The sequence below is a fragment of the Triturus cristatus genome, chromosome 2_1 (assembly GCF_964204655.1).
Source record: "Triturus cristatus chromosome 2_1, aTriCri1.1, whole genome shotgun sequence".
Lineage (NCBI taxonomy): Eukaryota > Metazoa > Chordata > Amphibia > Caudata > Salamandridae > Triturus > Triturus cristatus.
Genome location: NC_140581.1, coordinates 5,918,127 through 5,941,618, shown reverse-complemented (window position 1 = coordinate 5,941,618; position 23,492 = coordinate 5,918,127). Strand labels below are relative to the sequence as shown.

Below are 23,492 nucleotides of genomic sequence, written 5' to 3'. Positions count from 1 at the left end.
TTGTTGCGAAGACCCTGGTCTTAAAATAAAGTACAAACAAAGTATATTTTTCTAAAATTGGTCTGGGTCTCCTTCTTTGGTCGTGTGTCCATTATTCATCACTGTTGTGCAATAAATGTCTTACGCTCCTCTGAGTTAGACCTATGACTGCTCGCTCACACTATCACTAGTAGAGCACTTTGGGGTTTGCACTGAGCCCTGTACACTTCTGGGGAAACTCTGGACTGTGTGCACGGTATTACCACCTAATGGCATACCATATACAGACACCGTTATGACGAGAGAGCTTGGACGCCGTACACGGAAGTTTAGCAGATAGACACAGCAGTGAACCTTACAGCTTCATTCATGCGGAGCGACTCAAGGATGCATATCGGACCACGCAGAGAGATTTGAAACTGAGTCACATAACAGCTGCGGCTTACAGTTGCTCAGAGACTTTGAAAACGCTCAAATCTTAATCACAAGGTGGCCAATTACTGTTGCTTAGCCGACATCGAATGTGCACCCCTGACGAAGTGTTGCAAGAGCCCGAAATGCATTGGGGCTGGCATAAGAAATACGTTTACGGATTCTGTTCAATGCATTTATCATTGTTCGCTGAGAAAATATCAATGTTTAATTTAAAGTGGGTTGTCACCTAAATGTCAATGTCACTTGATGAAATCTTGAATTGATAAATATATGTGTATATCAAAAATGATCTTTTGTTGAATTGTTGTAAATTTGTTCACCATTGATTACATATTAATTTTGTGTTGAACCTTTTTTGGGTCACTGCGTTGTGCGCTTCAATACGGTGCGCAGTTTTCTGCGCACGCAGCTTTGCAAGTATTTATTGAGGGACAGTGGCAGATCCCATGCATGAAGCAGCACACACGGATTCATGGGAATTGTTGGAGTACATACAGTAGAAATGTATCAAAGAGGGCGGGAAGGTAGATACTATTCAATACCACATACAGAGCCAGCGCCCGACACCTGTTAATATTACATTTACTTTAAAAAGAACAGGTATTACTACACTTCCCATCCATAACCCAATATCTCAATTCTACTTATTTTAATCATCACACATAGATAATAATATGTCACACATAAGGTATAAATATTCACACAAAAGGTATTAATAGTCACACATTGGTATCGATATGTCATACATAGTTATTGATATGTCACACATGTGTATCACAAGTCACACATAGGTATTAATAATTCGCACTTAGGTAATAATATTCCACCCGTAGGTATTCAATTGGTATTAATATGGCACACTTAGTGTTGATATGTCACGCCTTGGCATTGATATATCACACATAGGATTGTAATATGCCACACACAGGTATTAATGTGTCGTACATTGGAATTGATATGTCACACCTATGTATCGATCTGTCGCACACAGGAATCGATATGTCACACATAGTATCGATATGTCACACATCAGTATTGATATGTCACACATAGGTATAGGTATTGATATGTCGTACAAAGGTATAGCAATTGATATGTAACACATAGGTATTGATATGTCACCTAACTTACTGACCCTGGTGTGGGCGCTGACTGGCTTTAGGCAGCCAGTCACCACCAGTCATGTTTCTGGACCCCTGGGTGGAGAGCCCCTGATCTCTGAGGCCCGAAACAAAGCACATCCTGGGCAGAGGTGTCACACTTCCTCCCCAAGGATGGGCCCTTCTAGGTCATAGGTGTAGGAGAGTAGGATCTGCTTCACATGGGTACCCCCACTTTTTGCTGGTGTTTCACTGTTTTTCGACCTTAGTCTGGCTGTGGCCCTGCTAATCAGGACCACAGCCCAGCTGCTTCCTCTCTAAAATGGTTTCCATGTACATTAGGTACATATCTAATTGGATTCTGGAGTGCCTTATAAGCCCCTAGTATATGGTATACTATGTACCTAGGGCATAGGTACCTCAGGGGCCTACCAGGGGCTGCAGCATGTATTATGCCACCCCTGGGAAGCGCTCCAAAATGACACCACAGGTCTGCTACTGCAGCCTGGGTAAGGGTGTGCTTGCACCCCTTACTTTGATATAGGTTACCTATATCACTACCTAATACAGACACATATAAACCTATAAGCCACTCCTATGGCAGGCCTTGACAATCCTGAAGGCAGAGTGCTTGGCTTTATGTGAGAGGGTGCCCAAGCATGAGCTAAGCCCCTCTGCAGCTTTCGCAAATACTTCCTTATGTCTGTTCTGTGATACAGCCATATCATCTACTCTTAAGTGCATTATAACCTAGCGGTAAATGCTAACTTTGGAATGGCTGCATCAAAACATGTTGTGTTTGGTGGCAAACGCTTTGGAATACTACCCCCCCCCCCCGCCAGTCCTGGCGGCGGGGGTAGCATTCCACCCTTCTAGAGGGAGAGACATGTTCACACTGTCTAAACCCAGTAGGACTTTCCTGGGCCCTGGCATCACAAAATGGATGCCTCTGCCACAGACACAGGTCTGGCCTCCTGCTGCTGACCGAAACTCCGGCAGGGGAGGCCTGTACAATAGGTTTCCTGTCGAAGGGAGGTGTGACCACCTCCCCAGACAGGCTGATGTGTATTGGGGCTGGGCGGGAGCACTCTCTGGTGCTTTGAAGTCCTGCAATGGGGGCACACTTCGTGTCCCTGTGCATAGCCCAGTTCAAACCGGTTGCAGGGGCACTCAGCCCCTGCACTGGCGCGAAACTGGACAAAGGGGAAGGGGTGTAACCACCCCCACCCCAGGCCCACTCATAGGTGGGGCCTTAGAGTTAGTCCATCCCCTAAACTTAGTATAAGTATAGGAATCCAGTCCCTAAAACTTTAGATTACCCTGGACAAACCTCTGCAACATATATCCTGGACCTTCGACTTTCTATCAGGACTAGAAGACTGAAGAAATCTCCCTTGGGGTCAAGGAGTGACTCCCCTGCTTGGCAGGCACCAAAGAAGCAACTGACCGGTCTGCAATTCTGAAGCTCCCGCCGGATGCTGAAGTCTCTGCATCCCCAGAGGTGGATTTCCAGACTTCCCCGAGGCTACCCTGAGTCCACAGCAAAGCTGAGACCCGTGGCTATCATGGGTGACGTGGAACCGTGACCCCTGGACACCGTGAACTTTTGCAGCAACACTAAAGGTAGTGTTGCTGCAAAAGTTCACGGTGTCCAGGAACTTGTCCTCGAAGTTCTGCTTTGGGCTCCGAGTAGCCCCAGCCTTGAGCACCTTCTGCACCGAAGATTGTTGGCCTCCACTCCACGATTGACCCGTGGGCCAGCTTCAAGTGCGACCGCTCGAGGCTCCTTCAAGACCACTAGCCCGTTGGCTAGCAGGTCCCCACGAAGGCAACTCCTCTTCTGCTTGGGCTTTCCTGGTTGCTCCAGATGTGCCCTTACTTAACCTCGCTGGGTGAGTCCATCAGACCTTGCTGGTCTGCGCCGCAGTCCTTTCTCTGCATTCCTGTTACTTGCCGTTGCCAAGGCTTGTTGGGTCCTTTCTGGTCGCCGACACTGCAGCACTCGACAGACTTCGTGGGACAGCTCGAATCCGGCTTGTGGACTTCGTCGACGCCTCCTGGACCTCGTGGCTGAAGAGTCAAGACACCCATCAACTCAGCAGAAGCACCCGACATCTGTGGGCATTGGTCCATCCTGCCCTAGGTCACTGGCAAGTGACCCAGACTGTGTCCCCTCTGCTTTCAGGTTCCTTACATCCTAGATCCAGGCTGGGATCTCTCCGTACACTTCTCCTCTTCACGGCAGCAGCAGTTCTTTGCAGGCTCCCATTGAAATCGACGACGCGACCCGACACCAAAAGACCCCAATGCACCTGGCTTCCCTGGGTGAGGTAACTCGAGTAATTCGATGCTCTCGCGGGTGCTAGCCCTAGAACTTCTTAAGTCCAAAAGCGTTTGGTCCTGACTCGATTAGAAGTGTCCTTAATCTTAAAAATTCCAACCGCGACATTCCACATAGAAGATAATAGGAACCCGCGGTTGTGTTTTCACACTGCATACGGCTCCCGTGGGTCCCCTGTATCACTACCTTGGGTGGTTCCTTGGGGTCCCAGCGATTCTAGAGGCAATAGGCCTAATGCCTATTACAGTTGTGGTTCTTATACCACTTTTTTTAGTATATGGTTTGGTACGCCCCCAGGGCCCAAACGTGTATTTGTGCGATTACTGATGATTGCTATCTTGTAACTAAAGTACTTCGAACTCCAGTCTCATAAAGAGATTAGAGGGGTGTGTTTTATCTTAAATACATATATTTTAAATATATACCTGGTGTGCTTGTCCTTTCATTTGATCATTCAGGAGATTATACACTGGTAAAACAAGCTGCTTTACATTCCTTCAAGACTTAGCCTGAAGGCTGCTCTCCATAGCTACCACAAGGATAGCTTTCAATAAAGGTTGTCTTTAACCTATCACCATAAGGGGTTGTTTGGACTGATACAAGGTGCCCACTAGAACTAGTGGACAGCATATATCAGGCCACCTTCTCACAATAGGTGTCAATATGTCACACATGGGTATTGATGTGTCACACATAGTTATCGATATGTTCCACATGGGTATCCATATGTCACACATGGGTATTGATATGTCATACAAGGGTATCAATATGTCACACATGGGTATCGATATGTCACACATAGGTATTGATAAGTCACACATGGGTATCGATATGTCACACATAGGTAACAATATGTCACACATGGGCATGGATACGTTGATATGTCATACATGGGTATTGATATGTCACATATAGGTAATGATATGTCACATATGGGTATCGATATGTCATACATGGGTATCGATATGTCACACATGGGTATCGATAGGTCACACATAGGTAACGATATGTCTCACATGGGTATCAGTATGTCACTTATAGGTATAGGTATTGATATGTCACACATAGGTATCAATATGTCACACATAGGTATCAATATGTTACACATAGATACCAAAATGTCACACTTGGGTATCGATATGTCACAGATAGGTAACGATATGTCACACACTGGTATCGATATGTAACACATAAGTATTGATATGTGACACATGGGTGTTGATATGTCACACATGGGTATGGAGATGTCACACGTGGGTATGTTACACATTGGGATTGATATGTCACACATGGGTATTGATATGTCACACATGACTATTGATCTGTCACACATAGGTATCGATTTATCACACATAGGATTTGATATGTCATACGTGTGTATGGAGATGTCATATTTAGGCATCGATATGTCACGCATGGGTTACAATACGTGACACATTGGTATCGATATGTCACACATGGGTTTTGATATATTACACATGGATATGGAGATGTCATTCATGGGTATAGAGATGTTACACATAGGTATCGCTATATCACACATGGGTAACGATATGTCACACATAGGTATTGATATGTCACACATGGGTATCGATTTCAATATGTCACACATAAGTATTGACATGTCACAAATGGGTGTTGATGTGTCACACATGGGTATTGATATGTCACACATGGGTACACTTCTTTCACACAGAAAATACGTCTCTAATGGCAACACACGGCGATGCTACCGAATCGAACCCAGACAATGCGACGCGCAACTTCAATTGTTACACGTTTCCCCTGCATGCATACAGGGCCAACAATTCCGCCTTTCCCGAGAGCAGCGCTTTCCTCTGCCCTACTACGGAACTGTCACCGAATTCCTACATCCCAGAAGCCGTACGCACTACAAAAAACTCAATACGACTTCAACATATATTGTTAGTACATATATCAACACAAATCAATAATCAATAATCAATATACGCGCAAATTCATCAAACCAAGACAATAGTCAACCATCATACTGCTACCAAGAAACTGATGCAGATCTCAGTCTCCAAATCCCCTCTACTTCAACGGACGGAATGATTTCACAGTCACACGCACACACACTCATCATACGCTGGTGGGGCCCAGAACACAAACATTCATTCTACCACCCTATCCGTGCCTCGCAGAAGGGGTAAAAGACCATCTGTTCTTAATCAATTTGCATTACTTTGATGAAAGAACCACTGTCCCTAGAATCACCCTAACGGTCCCTCCATCAAATGGGTCGATCGAATCGACTAGTTGCTTTAGGTTTGATGCAAATCTTAATACTCAAAACATTCAATAAACATTTCAATAAAATAATCACTCGACTCAGTAATTCAAATAATAGTTTCTTTTATCTAAATCAAATGCATGTTAAAAGCCTAGTAAATGCAATATCATCTTTGTCATAATTACCTATTCTGACTAAAAGTCGGTTTCTAAGTCAGAACTGGTCCTCAGCAACTCTGTCAAAATTCTGTGCCGTCATGTAGAGTCACCGTCCTCTCTGTCAGCATAACCTCAGGATACTGGAAATGACGAACTCCCTACCTCTCTAGTCTACCAATATTTATACTAAAATGTACATTACAAATGTTGCCAAAATCAGTTTCTAAACATTCAATTGGTGGAAAAATATGTCATCTTGGTACATTAGGAAACATTCATTAGTTTTCACACGTATTATAAGTTTCAAATGCTGAAATAGAAATTAGAAGTCCATGGCTAATTCGCAACATTTACGGATGTCTCTCAGGGCAAAAATGTATCTAATCCATGGGACCATTACAAGTTCATCGGGTCGTATTTTAAGTTGCAACAATTTCTTCACGTTCAGGGGCATCTGGCTCCCTTCCCGGAGAAGTCATCATGGACATGGCGTGTCAGGTCAGCCAAAGTACAGGGTCGCTGTCAGTGCAAATGCCTTTCTCCATTGTATTTTTCAGGAGATTTATTCAATTCTGCTAGGCCTCAGTCGGCAGCCATCTTGCGATAGGCCACAATGGTCAACTTAAGCAAAGAAACATAAAAATCGTAATTAATACATAGAAATAATTAATACAGTGTTATTCCCCTGCTAATACCCATATGTGTGTGCATTTATCTAGCCATATGCAACATCTAAAGCCATTAGTGCATGTTTATTTTAAGCGCAAATCACAATAACATCACATAAGCAACGTTTATTTTATTAATATGCATACAAACTTAGTTCACTTATTATTTTAGCCATGCAGATGCATTCCCACGTGTATTTCTTCTGTTAATAGGGTTGATTAGTCTTAGACTCTGCAAATCATTAATTATTATTATTAATCTCTAGTCATTTTAATAAAGACATACGAAAATGGAATAGGTATTTCAATAAAAAGTATTATACCTGCTCCAGCAATATGTCACACATGACTATTGATCTGTCACACATAGGTATCGATTTATCACACATTGGCTTTGATATGTCATACGTGTGTATGGAGATGTCATATTTAGGCATCGATATGTCACGCATGGGTTACAATGCGTGACACGTTGGTATCGATATGTCACACATGGGTTTTGATATATTACACATGAATATGGAGATGTCATTCATGGGTATAGAGATGTTACACATAGGTATCGCTATATCACACATGGGTAACGATATGTCACACATAGGTATTGATATGTCACACATGGGTATCGATTTCAATATGTGACACATAAGTATTGACATGTCACAAATGGGTGTTGATGTGTCACACATGGGTATTGATATGTCACACATGGGTATTGATATGTCACATATGGGTATGGACATGTCACACATGGGTATGGAGATGTCACACATGGGTATGGACAGTGCTCTAAATGTGAAAAAATAAGTGCAGGTACTTTTAAAATCAGCTATGAGTGTAGCAAGTGGGCGGGGCTAGGGGCGGGGCTAAGGACAAGACATGCAAGACATTTCTACTATGTGGCCGAATACTTGAGTGCGCTCCCACAGAAACAAGCAGCAGTGCTCACGCAAAGCATTCCAAGAATGTCCTTTAAAATACCTCCCTAGTGTCTGGATGATCTCCCTCTTTCACTCACTTTTCTCACACACACAAAAACATGCGCACAAAGCAGGCAAACACCCCGACGCAAGCAGACACTCGCACAAAAGACTCCGGTGGGATAAAGGCCACTCCTCATCTCCTGCTGCTATTGCTGCTGCCAGTGGGATGCCGGGATTGAGTGTGTGCACAAGTGCACTCCATGGTGTGAATGGGATTGACAGCACAGGGCCTGAATGGACCCTGCTCTGTCACTCACAGCGTGGTGGTGAACACCGGGCGTATGCAGCTGAGCCCTGCTGAATTGTTCAGAGGTGGCTCCGCTGGGCTAGAGGCGCTTTGGCTGTCAGGCAGCCTCGTCCGTGCTCGAGAGCACTGGCAACAATGAGCCTACCTTAGAGGAGCACCGGTACTCAGAGTGATACAAATGAGAAGTGCTGGTACTCAGTACCGGTGACTACCGGCCCATTTAAAGCACTGGCTATGGAGATGTCACGCATGGGTATTGATATGTCACGCATGGGTATGGATATGTCAGAGACAGGTAAACGTGCCTGTCATTTGCTGTATCCTGCAGTGGTGGTGGGGGTGTGTGACGGTATTCATGAAGCCCGCACCCCCCTCCCTGCCCTGCCTCCCCCCCCCCCTCCCCCACCTCCACGTGCACTGCCCCTGTCTCGCCTCCGGGGGGCGCTGCCGCGGACACACTGCGGCCTCCTCTGCCTGGTGCTTGTGTATCCGCTCCTCGTCGTTGTGCGGGGCGGGCCCTGCGGGAGCGCTCGGGCTCCTTTCGAGCGGCGGTCGGGCTTGTTTCCCGCCAGTGCCATTCCCGCTCCAGGCCCGGGGCGCGCGCCGCTGCCGCCCCCTCGCGCCCGTCATGACCCGGTACTGCGTGGCCCAGCGGTGCTCCCGGAACCAGCGGCGGCGGGACGCCCAGGGCCGGCCGGTCACCTTCCACAAGTGAGTGCGGGGCGGGGCTCGAGGCGCTGCACCGAGCATCACTGCACCGAGCATCACTGCACCGAGCATCACTGCACTCCCGCTGCACCGAGCATCACTGCACTCCCGCTGCACCGAGCATCACTGCACTCCCGCTGCACAAAGCATCACTGCACTCCCGCTGCACAAAGCATCACTGCACTCCCGCTGCACAAAGCATCACTGCACTCCCGCTGCACCGAGCATCACTGCACTCCCGCTGCACCGAGCATCACTGCACTCCCGCTGCACCAAGCATCACTGCACTCCCGCTGCACCGAGCATCACTGCACTCCCGCTGCACCAAGCATCACTGCACTCCCGCTGCACCGAGCAGCACTGCACTCCCGCTGCACCGAGCAGCACTGCACTCCCGCTGCACCGAGCATCACTGCACTCCCGCTGCACCAAGCATCACTGCACTCCCGCTGCACCGAGCATCACTGCACTCCCGCTGCACCAAGCATCACTGCACTCCCGCTGCACCGAGCATCACTGCACTCCCGCTGCACCAAGCATCACTGCACTCCCGCTGCATCGAGCAGCACTGCACTCCCACTGCACCGAGCAGCACTGCACTCACCACTCCTGCTGCACCGAGCAGCAGTGTAGATCACTATACTACTGGATGCACTGCACTCCCACTGCACTGACACGGCATTGCTGTCTTGCACTGATTGTGTTGTACAATACTGCATACAATACTCTACACTGCACGCAGCTAGGACCGGCTGGTTCCATGTCATGGCTGAGTGCAGGAACCTCCACTCACTGCACTGTGCATGACTGAAGTGCACTGAATGGACTACACAACACAATGCACATTGGACTGAAGATTGCTCCTTAAAATACACTGCACACAGCTGGGACTGGCCAGTGACATTCCACAAGTGAATACAAGACACTACACTCATCTTGCACTGTACATCACTATCCTGCTCGGAGCTCACTGCACAGCACCAAGCAGTATAGGTTGCTATTCCAGCACTGCAGAGTACATCAGTGTACTACACTACACTGCATGCACAATACACAATGCTTTTCCACACATCCAGACATGATTACAGGCACTGTAATCAGTGCACTGTATTATGCACTGCATAATAATACACTACACTGCACACAGGTAGGTGTATCCTGTGACTTTTCACAAGTGAGTACACGACTCTGCACATTATTGCTACACTACATGAACTTCACAACACACTGCTCCTACTCTACAGTGCACTGCACAATAAACTGCACTTCATACAACCAGGGCTGCCAGAGACCTTCCACAAGTGTCAACAAGGCTCTGTACTCACATTGCACTGTACAGTGCACCGCATACTGAGCTGCAGAGCAGTGTTAAGAGTACAACACTGCATACGTGTAGGACCGGCCAGCGGCCCTTCACAGTGCAGTGCACGGTGCTGTACACACATTGTACTGCAGCACACTGCATGCGACACAGCCAGGGCGGCCGGTGCCCATGCACCCGTTATAATTAAAGTTGGGGAGCAGTCAGGACACTGTGGTCACATCAGGAACCCCTGCAGGCTGGGCACTGGTGGAGCAGAGACAGCTGACTGGTGGAAGTGACGTCAGTCTCTTTATAAAAGGCCCTTCCTGGATTCCCTCCACCTGAGAGTGATGGAAACACTGAGGGGCCCTTCAAGCCTCGGATCTTAATACCTGGATTAGTGTCTTTCAACACTGCGACCCCTCTTAAGATAAGACCAAGAGAAGGGGCCCCCAGCAGCCCCCCAGGACCTGCGCTGCCACAAGATGCTGCAGAGCCTGGAAGGTCAACAAAGAGCTTCTATCAGCGAGAGTTAAGGACCACTGCAGGTAGACCATCCAGTCGTAGGTTTCAAGAAGGTTATTCAGCAGCACAGCCGTGACTGGTCAGCGGGATGGCCCAGCGCAGCTCCCTCCAAGCTGACTCCACACCCAAGGTCCAGGGTGGAATAGAGGCACAGATGAACACATGCACAGCTGAGTGATACAGAGGAGCGAACAGGATGGTGGTCGCATGCAGGAGCACGCGAGGAACTAACACAGACTTAGAGGAGTCCTTGCAGGTTAGCAACAAGAACACTCCTCTGAGAGACTTTTAGCCGCTGGCAATTCCTCGCGCGAAGTTATTAAAAGTGTGAAAAGCCTCTGTCTCTTCTCGTTCGCACAAGAAGGTACGATTGGTTCAGAGGCAGTGAGTGAACCCTTCTCAGCTCCTTCCATGAAGAGGTCACTAATGTAACCCAGAGTCTTGCACTTGAACACGACCTTCTCCCATATCCCGGGTCCACGGTGTCAGACTCTAAGCTTTGGAAGCCTGGTCCGGTGAAGACCTTCTCCCTGATCCCGGGTCCACGCTGTCAGACTCTAAGCTTTGGAAGCCTGGTCCGGTGAAGACCTTCTCCCTGATCCCGGGTCCACGCTGTCAGACTCTAAGCTTTGGAAGCCTGGTCCGGTGAAGACCTTCTCCCTGATCCCGGGTCCACGCTGTCAGACTCTAAGCTTTGGAAGCCTGGTCCGGTGAAGACCTTCTCCCTGATCCCGGGTCCACTCTGTCAGGCTCTGAGCTTTGGAAGCCTGGTCCGGTGAAGACCTTCTCCCTGATCCCGGGTCCACGCTGTCAGACTCTAAGCTTTGGAAGCCTGGTCCGGTGAAGACCTTCTTCCTGATCCCGGGTCCACGCTGTCAGACTCTAAGCTTTGGAAGCCTGGTCCGGTGAAGACCTTCTCCGTGGTCCCGGGTCCACGCTGTCAGACTCTAAGCTTTGGAGGCCTGGTCCGGTGAAGACCTTCTCCGTGGTCCCGGGTCCACTCTGTCAGGCTCTGAGCTTTGTAAGCCTGCTCCGGTGATGGCCTCTGGTTCAGCCATTCATCCGGATCTCCCATGGACCCTTGTCCAGCCTCTTGCCTTCATATGGCCGCAGATATCTTTGCTCGAGTGATAACAAACTTGCGCAAGGCTCCCTTCCAACAGCAATAAGTCCTCAGATATGGAAGGGCGCTCAGATCCAGCCGGTGGAGAGAAAGCCCCGAAGACCCTCAGCAGCTGAGCAGTTAGAGGGACATTTCTCGTCTTCCCTTCTCGGTGAAGATTCTGGAAAAGGAAGGTGGTAAACAACATCGACCATCCATTGAAGCCAATACGGTCCTAGATAAGACCCAAGTAGGCTCTCTTTCATTACAACCGATGATGAACTTTGTATTAATCTTGTATTCTTTCATGACCAGGACATGGTCGAATAACGATCTTTGACTGACTGACCCAAGAAGGCTTCCGGCCTATGCATGGTGCAGAACCTGCCCTGCTAACAGTACTTGACAACCTAACAGTGCTCTGGGACGAGGGCCATAGTGCTACTGTGGTGGTACTCGATCACAGCGCCACCTTCGATGCAGCCACTTACTATCTTGATATACAGATAACATCAAATGAGCATTAAGGGGAGAGTATCGGACTGACTTGCCTTCTTTCTGTCGCACACACTTAGGCGGTGAATATATCATCTTTTCTAAGAGTATATTTTGTTCTTCTGGAGTCCCCCAGGGCTCCACGTAAAGCCCCAGACTCTTTAATCTGCAGATCTCACATCTGGATACAGAATTTTGTCCTCTTTGCCCCTTATGTCATATGTAAATGAACCACAAACTGTAGTCATCATTATCAATGCAACATAAGCTGTGAATCATTTTTGCGTATGTATGGCCCTGGTGGCCCCATGGATGTGTATGGATGCACTGAAAGTGAATGGAGATAAAACTGAACTTTTGAATTTAGGCCCCCTATCAATTTTCCATCACCCAAAATGGTGGCCAGCAGGGCTGGGAAGTCCTTCAACTTAGTAGCATCCACTAAAAACTTGGGACTCCTCATAGACCACAAACTCCAGTGTGGAAAAGCAGGTGGATGTTCTTCTCCACTGGAGAATTCTCCATAAAGTGCTCCCTCTGATACCAGTACAGGCGCGTACGCTTGCGGCCAGGCTGCTGTTCTCTCTCGGCTGGATTACTGCAACACACTGTATTATGACCCAATTGCAAAGGGTCCATGTGGGAGAACGAGGCAGCATCTGTGAGGCCTGCACGAATAACATGTCACATTTGTCCTTCACTGGGAAGCAAACACCCCATTGTAGCTCTTGACGCTCAGAGGGTAGTGTTGCAGAGCAGTCTGAGGCTTACTCGAGGGAGGTGGTGTGGGCTAGTAATCACCATTTACCAGTACGCAGAAATAACTCAATAATTGATTGTCCAGTCTGTACTTTGCCTTATAAAAGGAACAGTATATTTATTAAACACACACACACTACTCAACACTATGCACCAATGTACAAATATACATAAGCTGTTGGAATTACTTTGTGACCTTGCATAACATTTACACCCCTCCCGCAGGTGGGGTGGGGTCTAGTACCACCACTCCCATGTATGCACATCATCCTGCCCCCTAATGCAGTGTGTTGACAAAACCCGGAGTGAGGGCCTTGCCCACTGGCACCATCCCAGTGGCGACCCACCCCATCATCTCAAGAAGCATTTAAAATAGGTACCCCTGCCCTGGTGACACATAACCCAGACTGAACCTCTCATACTGACCATACAGTATACACCGCTACATCTTAGTGGCTAACAGTCTGGGTAGTTCTTCACCTAAAGCAGTAGCTAGAATGCACGTTTGGGCATCACTTAGAACGACAGTACTCATCATAGTTGATAACAGTTATAATGCATTGCAACTAAAGCCCCTCAAAGGCGTCGCAGTTAAAATCACAGGATTAAGTATATGCAGCCAGACACCCTAGCAGGAATGACCAGCAACATAACCCCACTCGGCTTATGATTTCACCTTCCACAGGTACTTCACATAACACATGTAGCTTTCAGTCCCTCTAATAGATATACCATTAGTAAAGGGGGGATGCCCTTCTCCAGACATCCCCAGCACAGCCCTCCACACCTTGAGGCGGTCCCTAAAGCACCCCCAGCTGTAGAACAAAAGTTCCAGCCTCAGGATGCTTTGACTGCTGGCTGAGCCCTAGAAGGGTTATTTCTTTGGAATCCCCAGAGACTTGGGGGGGGGGGGGGAGGGGGGGACTTTCCTCTTCGTGCTGGGGGAGACTGCGTTGCTCCTGCAGCTCCCCCTGCACCTTTTCAGGCATCCCTGGGGCCACCACAAACCGAACACCATCCTATTTTTCCTTGCAGGCCGGTCCAGGTCTGCAAGGCATTATGGGGCAAAGTGCTCCTTGGTCATGCATATTATAGCAGTATGCCCGCTACTCCGGGGAGAGCTGTGACGCGCTCCTGGCGGCCTCTGGCAGCGTCCAGACCTCGGTGGAGTGCCCGGTCCCACCCAGACTCCGAGGTGAGTTATGGCAGCTCGGGGAGCACAGCCCCGGCTGCTCCGGCTGTTTTTCGGGGGCCTGGTTCCACCCCTGGCAACACTTCGCTCCCAAATGTTGGGGAGCCCACCCCTAGTGGCTCCCACCGGCTCCCCGCCTGGCCCGCACCCTCGTGTACGGCCGCGGGAGCCGGAGTGTCCATTTCGTGCAGACACGGAGGCGGCCTCTCCTGCGGCAGGTCTTCAGGAGAGTGCGCCGGCACTCCCCCACCTTCCAGCTTCTGTGAGGGAGTGCGGAGGCATTCGGGTCCCGGGCCCCAGGACATCTTCACCGGGAGCACGACTGCTCTCCCCGGCTGTTCTTCTTGTGGCAGGGGGGACGCGCCACGACACGCCACCCTCCACTGCACCGACACCATCGGGGCCCGGAGTTGGGATCCCGGGCCCCTGCAATCTTCAAGGGGAGCGGGACGGCGCTCCTCAGCTTCATTTTCAGTGGGGCCCAGAGTTGGGGCCCTGGGCCCCCAGAGACCTGTTCAAGGGGGGCGCGACGGCGCTCCCCTCCCTCTGAAGTCTTCGGGGGCCAGGGTGGGCTCCTGGCACCCCGGCTGGGGCAATTTTCACGGGGAGCGCGACGGTGCTCCCCGACTGGACTTCGGCAATTTGGGGCCCGTAGTTGGGATCCCAGGCCCCTCTCTCCATTCCCCGGGGGGCGCAACAGCGCTCCCCGGTCTCCATTCTCATCAGTGGTCAGGGTGGGCTCCTGGCACCCCACGTGGTCAGTTTTCTTGGGGATCGCGACAGCGCTCCCTGACTTTTCTTCTTGTGGGAGCAGCCCCTGGGGCTTGACCCACCCCAGGGGTATATTTGAGACCAGCAGCGGAGCCCCATGCGCTTTGTCATCGGTCTTCTCAGAAGTCAAAGGTCGCCTATCTTCTGGGGGGCATACCTCAGCCCCCAGGGGACCGAACCTCCCCATTTTGGCCTCTTCTTGCTCCTGGTGGCGCACCCCAGCCACTGGGAGCACTTTTCTTTGCCCTCCTGGTCCCAAGGAGGATGAACTCAGCAGGGAGCTGTCTTCACTGGCTCCCTGCACCAGCCTTTCACCTGGCCTTCCTCCTGGGCCTCTCTTTTCTTTGCGCAGAGGCCCAGGCTTCTGCTCACTGGTCCTGGGCTCCCCTTTTTGCACAAGCCGGGGTCCTGGGACAGTCTGCAGGTTCTTTTCTTCAACTGCCCATGGCGCCAGTCTCCAGCACCAGTCTTCCTTAGCCAACCAAACCCCAGAGAGAGCTCCTCTTCCTGTGCAAGCTCTTTTAAAAGAAGTTGGAGGGGGCTGGCAGGAAGTCTCTTCTTGCCCTATCAAACAGCGACACTTCACCTCTCTGCCCCCGCTCCCTCCTTCCTGCCCAGGCCTCTGGGTTAGTTCAGAATGGCGTCGTCCAGGGATCTCATGCCACAAGGTCTCTGAAAGCCCCTTCCCCCCTTTCCCCCCCCCCCTTTCTGCCGTCTCTGCAGAGCAGCTTGGTGCTTGGCACCAGGTGATATCTGCTGATGGATAACTGGGTAGCTCCACCCATCTTCTCTCCCTTTTGGAGAGGAGACCTTAGCCCTTGGAATGCTTGTCGTGAAGGGCTAGGCCTCTAATGCTGCAGTTTTGGGAGGAAGGTCATTGATCCAGCCTGGCAGTGTCAGCCCCAACCAGGCTCTGGTTATGAGCTGACTCAGAGGAATATGACATTTCTGGATGACCCATAAGCAGTACATCTATGGTTTTGAATTCAGCAGAATACTTCTTCTCACCTGTGTTACAGTGGACTTTAGTGCGTGTCTGGAATTTGTAGGCCCTAGGGAAGTGAAACTATCCCATGTGGCCCTCATCCTCGTAGGAGAATAATGAAGTGGTCTTTCAGTGAAAACAGTAAACACACTGACTTTCCCTTACATGTTTCTTCCCATTGTCTTAAAGCCTATTCCATGTTACCACCCAGCTCTGCATAATTCCTGCCACACAATTCAATCTGTAGCTGCTCCTGGGCTGCACACGCCAGGAATCTCCCCTGCGCAGCCCCTACACGTTTGCACATGCATGTACACACGTGTCTGCATGTAACCAGCCCTGTGCCCCTTACTCCGGCTGCAGCGCAGTGGCCTACTCTCACTAGGGGGACACCGGCAAAATGCAAATGCAGACCCTTTCATCATGAGTTCACTGTGGGTGAGTCCCAACTTATGAGGCTCCCCCACAGTAAAAGCTCAACAATTAGGTGTTCAAAAAGCGAAAAATCCGGGCGGCTCAGATGGTCAGAACCACCTTCTAACAGTCCAGAACGGACTCCTGCAGGCCTGAAACGTAATGACTCCATCACCCGGGCACAGAGAGCTTTGCATTGGCTCTCCGTGGAAAAGAGAGCGCTGTTCAAGATGGGCAGTTTGGCACATAAAGCTTTCTACAGACAAACTCTGGAGGTTTTCTTTCTCTAAACACACGGAAGACATACTCCATATAGACCTCTAAGACCTGTCTATGCTCTGTTACTCGAGGTTCCTAAAATTACCTAGAAGCATAAGGGTGGGAGCGCTTTCTCCTTTCCGGCCCCTATGCTTTGGAATAGCATCCCTTCTACCTGCATACCAAACCGAACTCCTTGAAAATCCATAAAAGTTTGAAAACTTGGTTATTCAAATATACTTGCTGTGTTCTTCAGTGCAACGCCCCCTTTTAAGGTATTTGTTGCACTTTGTAAATATATTTTAATCCGCATTAATTACAGGACAGTGCGCTGCGAACGGTACACTACACAGATCCCGGTTTGAACTTCCACAAGTGAGTACAGGATGTTGTGTTCGTAATTCCATGGGATTCGGATTGCGTACTCACAACCATTGATGTTGTAAGCCTGTACAGGTCAATCCGACATGAAGATGGTATTGAAGCCGTATGGAAAGCACTACAGGACCGGCAGATTTCTTTGAATCAAACCAAATGATACTCGAGCTGCTACTCTTCTGTCTCACCAACAAGCTGTTTGCGTTCAACACTGAATATTCTCAGCAACTACAAGGAAATGCGATGGGGGCAAAATCCTGCCAAGCTTGTATTACATGCGACCATATCTTTGTTACTTCTGTACCAGCCCACTTTGTTCTTTTATTTATGTTCACACTTTTCAAATCAGCTTTGAAAAAGCCCTTGGCTTGCTAGCCATTTGGGCGAAATACGTGACGTCTGTTCCTGTGTTTACTTGTATTTATGATCACCAATAAATACTGAATACTATATCTAAAATGCAATTTCGGAATTTCTATATCAAAAACGCAAAATCGGATTTTGGGATTTCCTTGCCCCAGGTTTCCACATATATATACTTTTGGCACAAACCTGTCACAGTTCCAAACCTTTGAGTATTGGTTGCTGCACTTGCACTGCACTCTACACTGAACAACACTTCATGCATTGCACTGTAAAGTGCACCTACACAATGCTCTACAGCACACACTACCAGAGCCGGACGGTGGCCTTCACCTATGAGTACAGGTTGCTGCACTCTACAGCACTGTACTACACTTCCTGCACTGCACAATACACTACAGCACACACTACCAGTCCGGTTTACCCATTTGCCGGCACACTGGTTTCAGCCTCTTGGCCCTCGGCAAGTTATAAGCCATGCAAGCAAACAGAACATGGGCTACTCTTTCTACCGGGGCCCTGCAACAAGAGCAGGCCTCTGGTGTTTGTTTGCGTGGGTGCCATTTCGCTGTGGTCTCACAGTCGGAGCGTGCCGAACCTGAAGTGGATATAGAGCATCCTATCCCGTGAGGCCTGAATGATGTCTAAAAAGGGCTCTAAGTGTCTGTTCTGCTTGTGGAGATAAAATTCTGCTGTTAATCTACCTAGATTCGGTTTGTAGATTTCCTGGCGGTCCCGCCATTCCCAGTAAAGACGTTTTAACTCTTCTTTCATGGTCGGTTGCTGCCTGTCCCAATGAGCTTGGAGCCCCAAAGCTGACAGCATTTCCCCAACATTGGAAATCCAGCCTATTTTGGAGCCTTTGTCCAGTCGTATCACCCCAGTAAGGGCTTCAGCATAGGGGAGGAGCTCGGGGGTTCGTCTAATGCGAGCCCAAAAGAGGAGCGGGTGCAACCTTGCTATGTCGCCAATCGATCACCTGCCCATGTCGAGCATTAGCGGGGCGAGGGGGATGTATTGGGGCAACGTCACCAGGTCCCTGAGAAACTTGTGCTCAGATCTACAGAGGTCATGGGCCTTGTCAAACCCCCATAACTCTGCTCCGCACAGTGCTGTGGTAACCGCTTTGGCATCATAAACCTGGAGAGCTGAAGCGACTGGTCTGCTGTGTGAGAGGCGGTGTTCTCTCCCAAGAGCTCCCGCTACTCGTTTGTGTCCCATCAACATCTTTGCTAGGTGGGGCTTCCATGACAGTTTGTCGGAGAGTCGAACCCCAAGGTAGTCAAAGGTGCCGACCCTTCCAGAGGTATCCCACCAAGTGAAGGGTTGCTTTTGTGGGACCTACGGGGGTTGAAGGCCATGAATTTGGTTTTTAATGTGTTAATAACCAACCCCCGGTCGTCGCAGAAAAGATGGAACCTGTTGAGTAGACGTTGTAACCCTGCTTGGGTCTTAGACATCAGCAAGGTGCCGTAGGCGAACAAGAGGGTCGGTACCTTGTCACCCCCCAAGGTTGGTGAGTCTGCTGAGTCTTCTTGCAGAAAGCTGACCACCCCATTCATGTAAAGGGAGAAGAGGGAGCCAAGACACAACCCTCCCACACTCCCCTGGGATGCGCCCCCACCTAACCTGGCCGTAGTTTCCTTCATGTAGCTGGACCAGCAAGCTGAGAATAAATGGGGGGATGCCCATATCTTTGAGTGACTGACATAATTTGCTCCTGGGGACCAGGTCGAAGGCCTTTAGATCGATAAATGCCAGGTAGAGACTGCCCCAGTCAATCACCACTACTTTCCAGCAGACTTTGTTGTGAGAGGCCCTTCCTGACATGCATTGGGCTGTGGGGGGTGCGGGAGGGGGCGGGGTAGTGCTTCCTTAGGGTCACCAGACAGGTCCAGTAGAGGTGTAAACCTGTTTGAGCAAGGGATAGTGTCTGGCTGCGAGGTGTTACTGCTAGAGGTGTTGTGGGGGCTGCTGGGGGGTGAGCAAGTCCTCGCAGGAGCTAGTGGTGCCTCCTTATTTGGTAAGAGGGTCCCTTTGGGGGACGTTTTCTGGAACATTGCTGGGATGGTAGATGAGCGGCTTGGGCCAAAAGTGCGGGGAGGGGATAGATCAGGTGTAATGCGTTTGGGAGCAGGGGACAGTGGTAGTTTTTTTAGGTCTCGCCTGACCCAGCGCATGCGCTGGTCTGGCGAGACTTGTACTAAGGGCTTCAAAAAATGCTGCCATGGCTGGCCTAGCGCTTGCGTTCACGCGAGCTTGCACGCGTGCAGCCGCCATCTGTCTTTCACGGGTCATTAAGCGTGTGAACGCTGCAGCTGCTTTCACTTTTGCAGCCGCGCGCCCACTCGCTCCGCCCTGTCCGTGTCCATGTCTTTACTTTTGCTGTAATCGCGGCCCCCTCGCTTTATTTTTAACATTAAAAGTAAAGCACGGGTGCCGCGATTATAGCAAAAGTGAAGAAATAGACAAAAACATCTATTATGCTTGAGGAGCACTCGTTTGGGGCGAGACCAAGGGGTGTGTGTGTGCGTGTGCGCGTGCGTGCGTGTGCGCGTGTGTGTGTGCGCGTGTGTGTGTGTGCATGTGTGTGTGTGCGCGCGCGTGTGTGTGCGTGCGTGTGTGTGCGTGCGTGTGTGCGCGCGTGCGTGCGCGTGTGTGTGTTCGATCGATCGATCAGTGGAGACATCAAACAGCTCGTCCAGGGTGCCTTGGGACCTCTCAGAGGAAGCAGGGTAACTGAAAATATGAATAATTATTAAAAGATGATAATACAGTAGCACGAAAGGACTTGTCGTTTTGTCTGAGTGTTAAAAAGCCTTGTTTTTGTCGCGGCTCCTTCTGTTCGCTCACCTCCCCCGTAGTTATTTTAAGTTATGAAATTGCATTTACTATGAATTAATGATGGTGCTGTTGTGTTTAAGCTGATTTATATTTATTTGTATTTAGTAGTTTTGCTGCCAACGCGCTGCACTTCATCCTCTTCAGAGGGTCTGAGACACTGAAAGCAGACAGACTTTTAGAAAAGAAATGTCATAGATTATAAAATGCAAATAGTGCAGTAAATCGCCTGAGAACCGTGCACCATCTCCGCATCCGAACAGCACCGCCCCCTCAACAGTGCACCACGACCAGAGCAGACCCACATCAGGAGCATCGCAGTCCCACCTCAGCAGCAACTCGACATCAATGCAGCACCACTTCAGCATCAGCACAGCACCACTTCAGCATCAGCGCAACACTACCGCAGCACCACCTCCACATCAGTGCACCACGACCAGAGCAGACCCACACCAGGACCATCGCAGTCCCACCTCAGCAGCAACTCGACATCAATGCAGCACCACTTCAGCATCAGCACAGCACCACCTCAGCATCAATACAACACTACCGCAGCACCACCTCAGCATCAGCACAACACTACCGCAGCACCACCTCCACATCAGTGCACCACGACCATCGCAGTCCCACACCAGGACCATCGCAGTCCCACCTCAGCAGCAACTCGACATCAATGCAGCACCACTTCAGCATCAGCACAGCACCACCTCAGCATCAATACAACACTTCCGCAGCACCACCTCAGCATCAGCACAACACTACCGCAGCACCACCTCCACATCAGTGCACCACGACCAGAGCAGACCCACACCAGGACCATCGCAGTCCCACCTCATCAGCAACTCGACATCAATGCAGCACCACTTCAGCATCAGCACAGCACCACCTACGCACCAGCACCACTACCTTAGCATGTCCCAGCACCACCCTAACATCACTCTGCACAGCTCCACTACCTTAGCATGTCCCAGCACCACCCTAACATCACTCAGCACAGCACCACTTTAGTTACACCGCAGCATCAGCACAGCACCACCTCAGCATCAGTACAACACTACCGCAACACCACCTCAGCATCAGTACAACACTACCGCAACACCACCTCAGCATCAGCGCAACACTACCGCAGCACCACCTCAGCATCAGTACAACACTACCGCAACACCACCTCAGCATCAGCGCAACACTACCGCAGCACCACCTCCACATCAGTGCACCACGACCAGAGCAGACCCACACCAGGACCATCGCAGTCCCACCTCAGCAGCAACTCGACATCAATGCAGCACCACTTCAGCAACAGCGCAACACTACCGCAGCACCACCTCCACATCAGTGCACCACGACCAGAGCAGACCCACACCAGGACCATCGCAGTCCCACCTCCGCAGAAACTCGACATCAATGCAACACCACTTCAGCATCAGCACAGCACCACCTCAGCATCAGCGCAACACTACCGCAGCACCACCTCCACATCAGTGCACCACGACCAGAGCAGACCCACACCAGGACCATCGCAGTCCCTCCTCAGCAGCAACTCGACATCAATGCAGCACCACTTCAGCATCAGCACAGCACCACCTCAGCATCAATACAACACTACCGCAGCACCACCTCAGCATCAGCACAACACTACCGCAGCACCACCTCCACATCAGTGCACCACGACCAGAGCAGACCCACACCAGGACCATCGCAGTCCCACCTCAGCAGCAACTCGACATCAATGCAGCACCACTTCAGCATCAGCACAGCACCACCTACGCACCAGCACCACTACCTTAGCATGTCCCAGCACCACCCTAACATCACTCAGCACAGCACCACTTTAGTTACACCGCAGCATCAGCACAGCACCATCTCAGCATCAGCAAAGCGCTACCCCAGCACCACCTCAGTCTGCCCTCGGAAACTGGAATCTGTTTATTCTCCCCTAGTGCTCGTCCTCTGCTCGTGTTGTATTTCCCAACCTCCACCCTCCCGTTGTTTATGGCCCCATAACGACGACAAAAAACTATAACAAATGAGCCTTAGAACAGCAGGAAGAATGTGCCAGGATTGCAAGGACAGAAAAACTAGAAGCCCTTGTATATGTTCATTTTTTTTTTTTAATAAGGTCATTCTTTTATACATAATGTCTACTTGGTTGTATATAAGGTAAAAAAAATGCTTATATCACTTTATTATAACTTTTCAACATGCTGCACGGCAGCCACACTGCTCTACAACACACCTGAAAGACATTGGCAAAGTCAATAGCTCTGGCTAAACACTTATAAGGTCCCAAGGGCGAGACCTATTGGCTATGCCAATGCTTGTTTAAGTTGTTTCTAGTTAACTTTGTTTAAACAGGCAGCGTTGAGTCGCCTTTTTCAAGATGTTCAGTATTGTGGATTCAAATTGTGGATTTAATTTAACTGTTCCTTAGTGCACTGCGATTACATCGTGCATTAAAAATGTTTTTTTTACTGTTTCTTACTGCATCGTGATTAGGTTTAGAAACAAGTTGTGTTTTTGTGAATGCCCGGTAGCATTCTTTGTTTAAATAAGCAACACATGCTGCCCTTTAAACTGTAAAACATAGTGCAGTCTAATTGTTAATTTTATTCAACTGGTGCTTAGCGCACCTCGATTATGTTGTTTTTAATTTTAAAGTGTTGTCCTTTTGGTGTATGGGGTCAGTTGTCAGTTTGGATTTAAGATTTGTTTGTTTGTCTGCGTTAAGTGTAAATATGCAGGGGGTGAGTTGATATTTGTAGGTTGCCATGTAGCTGATTTTCCATGTTCTTGCAGTACGTTTATATACCTCCATTCTTCCCGATTGCTACATCGTATTTAAGAGATCCAACTTTTTGGCCTTTTTTCCAAGCGTTTCCTTTGGGATATGAACATGTGCTTCCAACGCTTTCTGTCTTCAGGGGAAATTTCATTCACCCTTTTTAGGTCTCGCTGAGCCAGCGCATGCGCTGCTCTGGCGAGACTTTTAGTAAGTGGGCTTCAAAAATCCGACCACACGCTTTTCGTGTGGCCTAAAGCGTGCGGTCACGTGCACGATTACGCGCACAGGCGCCATCTGGCTTTCCTCTCTCGTTATGGCGGGCACCCTTACAGCGCACGCACAACATCTGCTCCCACCCAGTGCTGCGCCGAGAGCTGCAGAACGCGTGGTCAAACTCCCTTTTCAAAAACTTGCGCCCGGCTCGCATGGGGGCACTTCCTAAAGCAAAGAT

General features: G+C 49.7%; 1 protein-coding gene across 1 annotated transcript in view; it reads left to right on the top strand.

The window, feature by feature from the left end:
- The first annotated feature begins 8,719 nt into the window (after nt 1–8,719).
- LOC146863594 (THAP domain-containing protein 5-like) overlaps nt 8,720–23,492 on the top strand; it is a 206,004-nt gene continuing 191,231 nt past the window's right edge. The window contains exon 1 of the mRNA XM_085627602.1: nt 8,720–8,876. Coding sequence (XP_085483728.1) covers nt 8,794–8,876 — 83 coding nt within the window. The 5' untranslated portion in view covers nt 8,720–8,793. The remainder of the gene's footprint in view (nt 8,877–23,492) is intronic.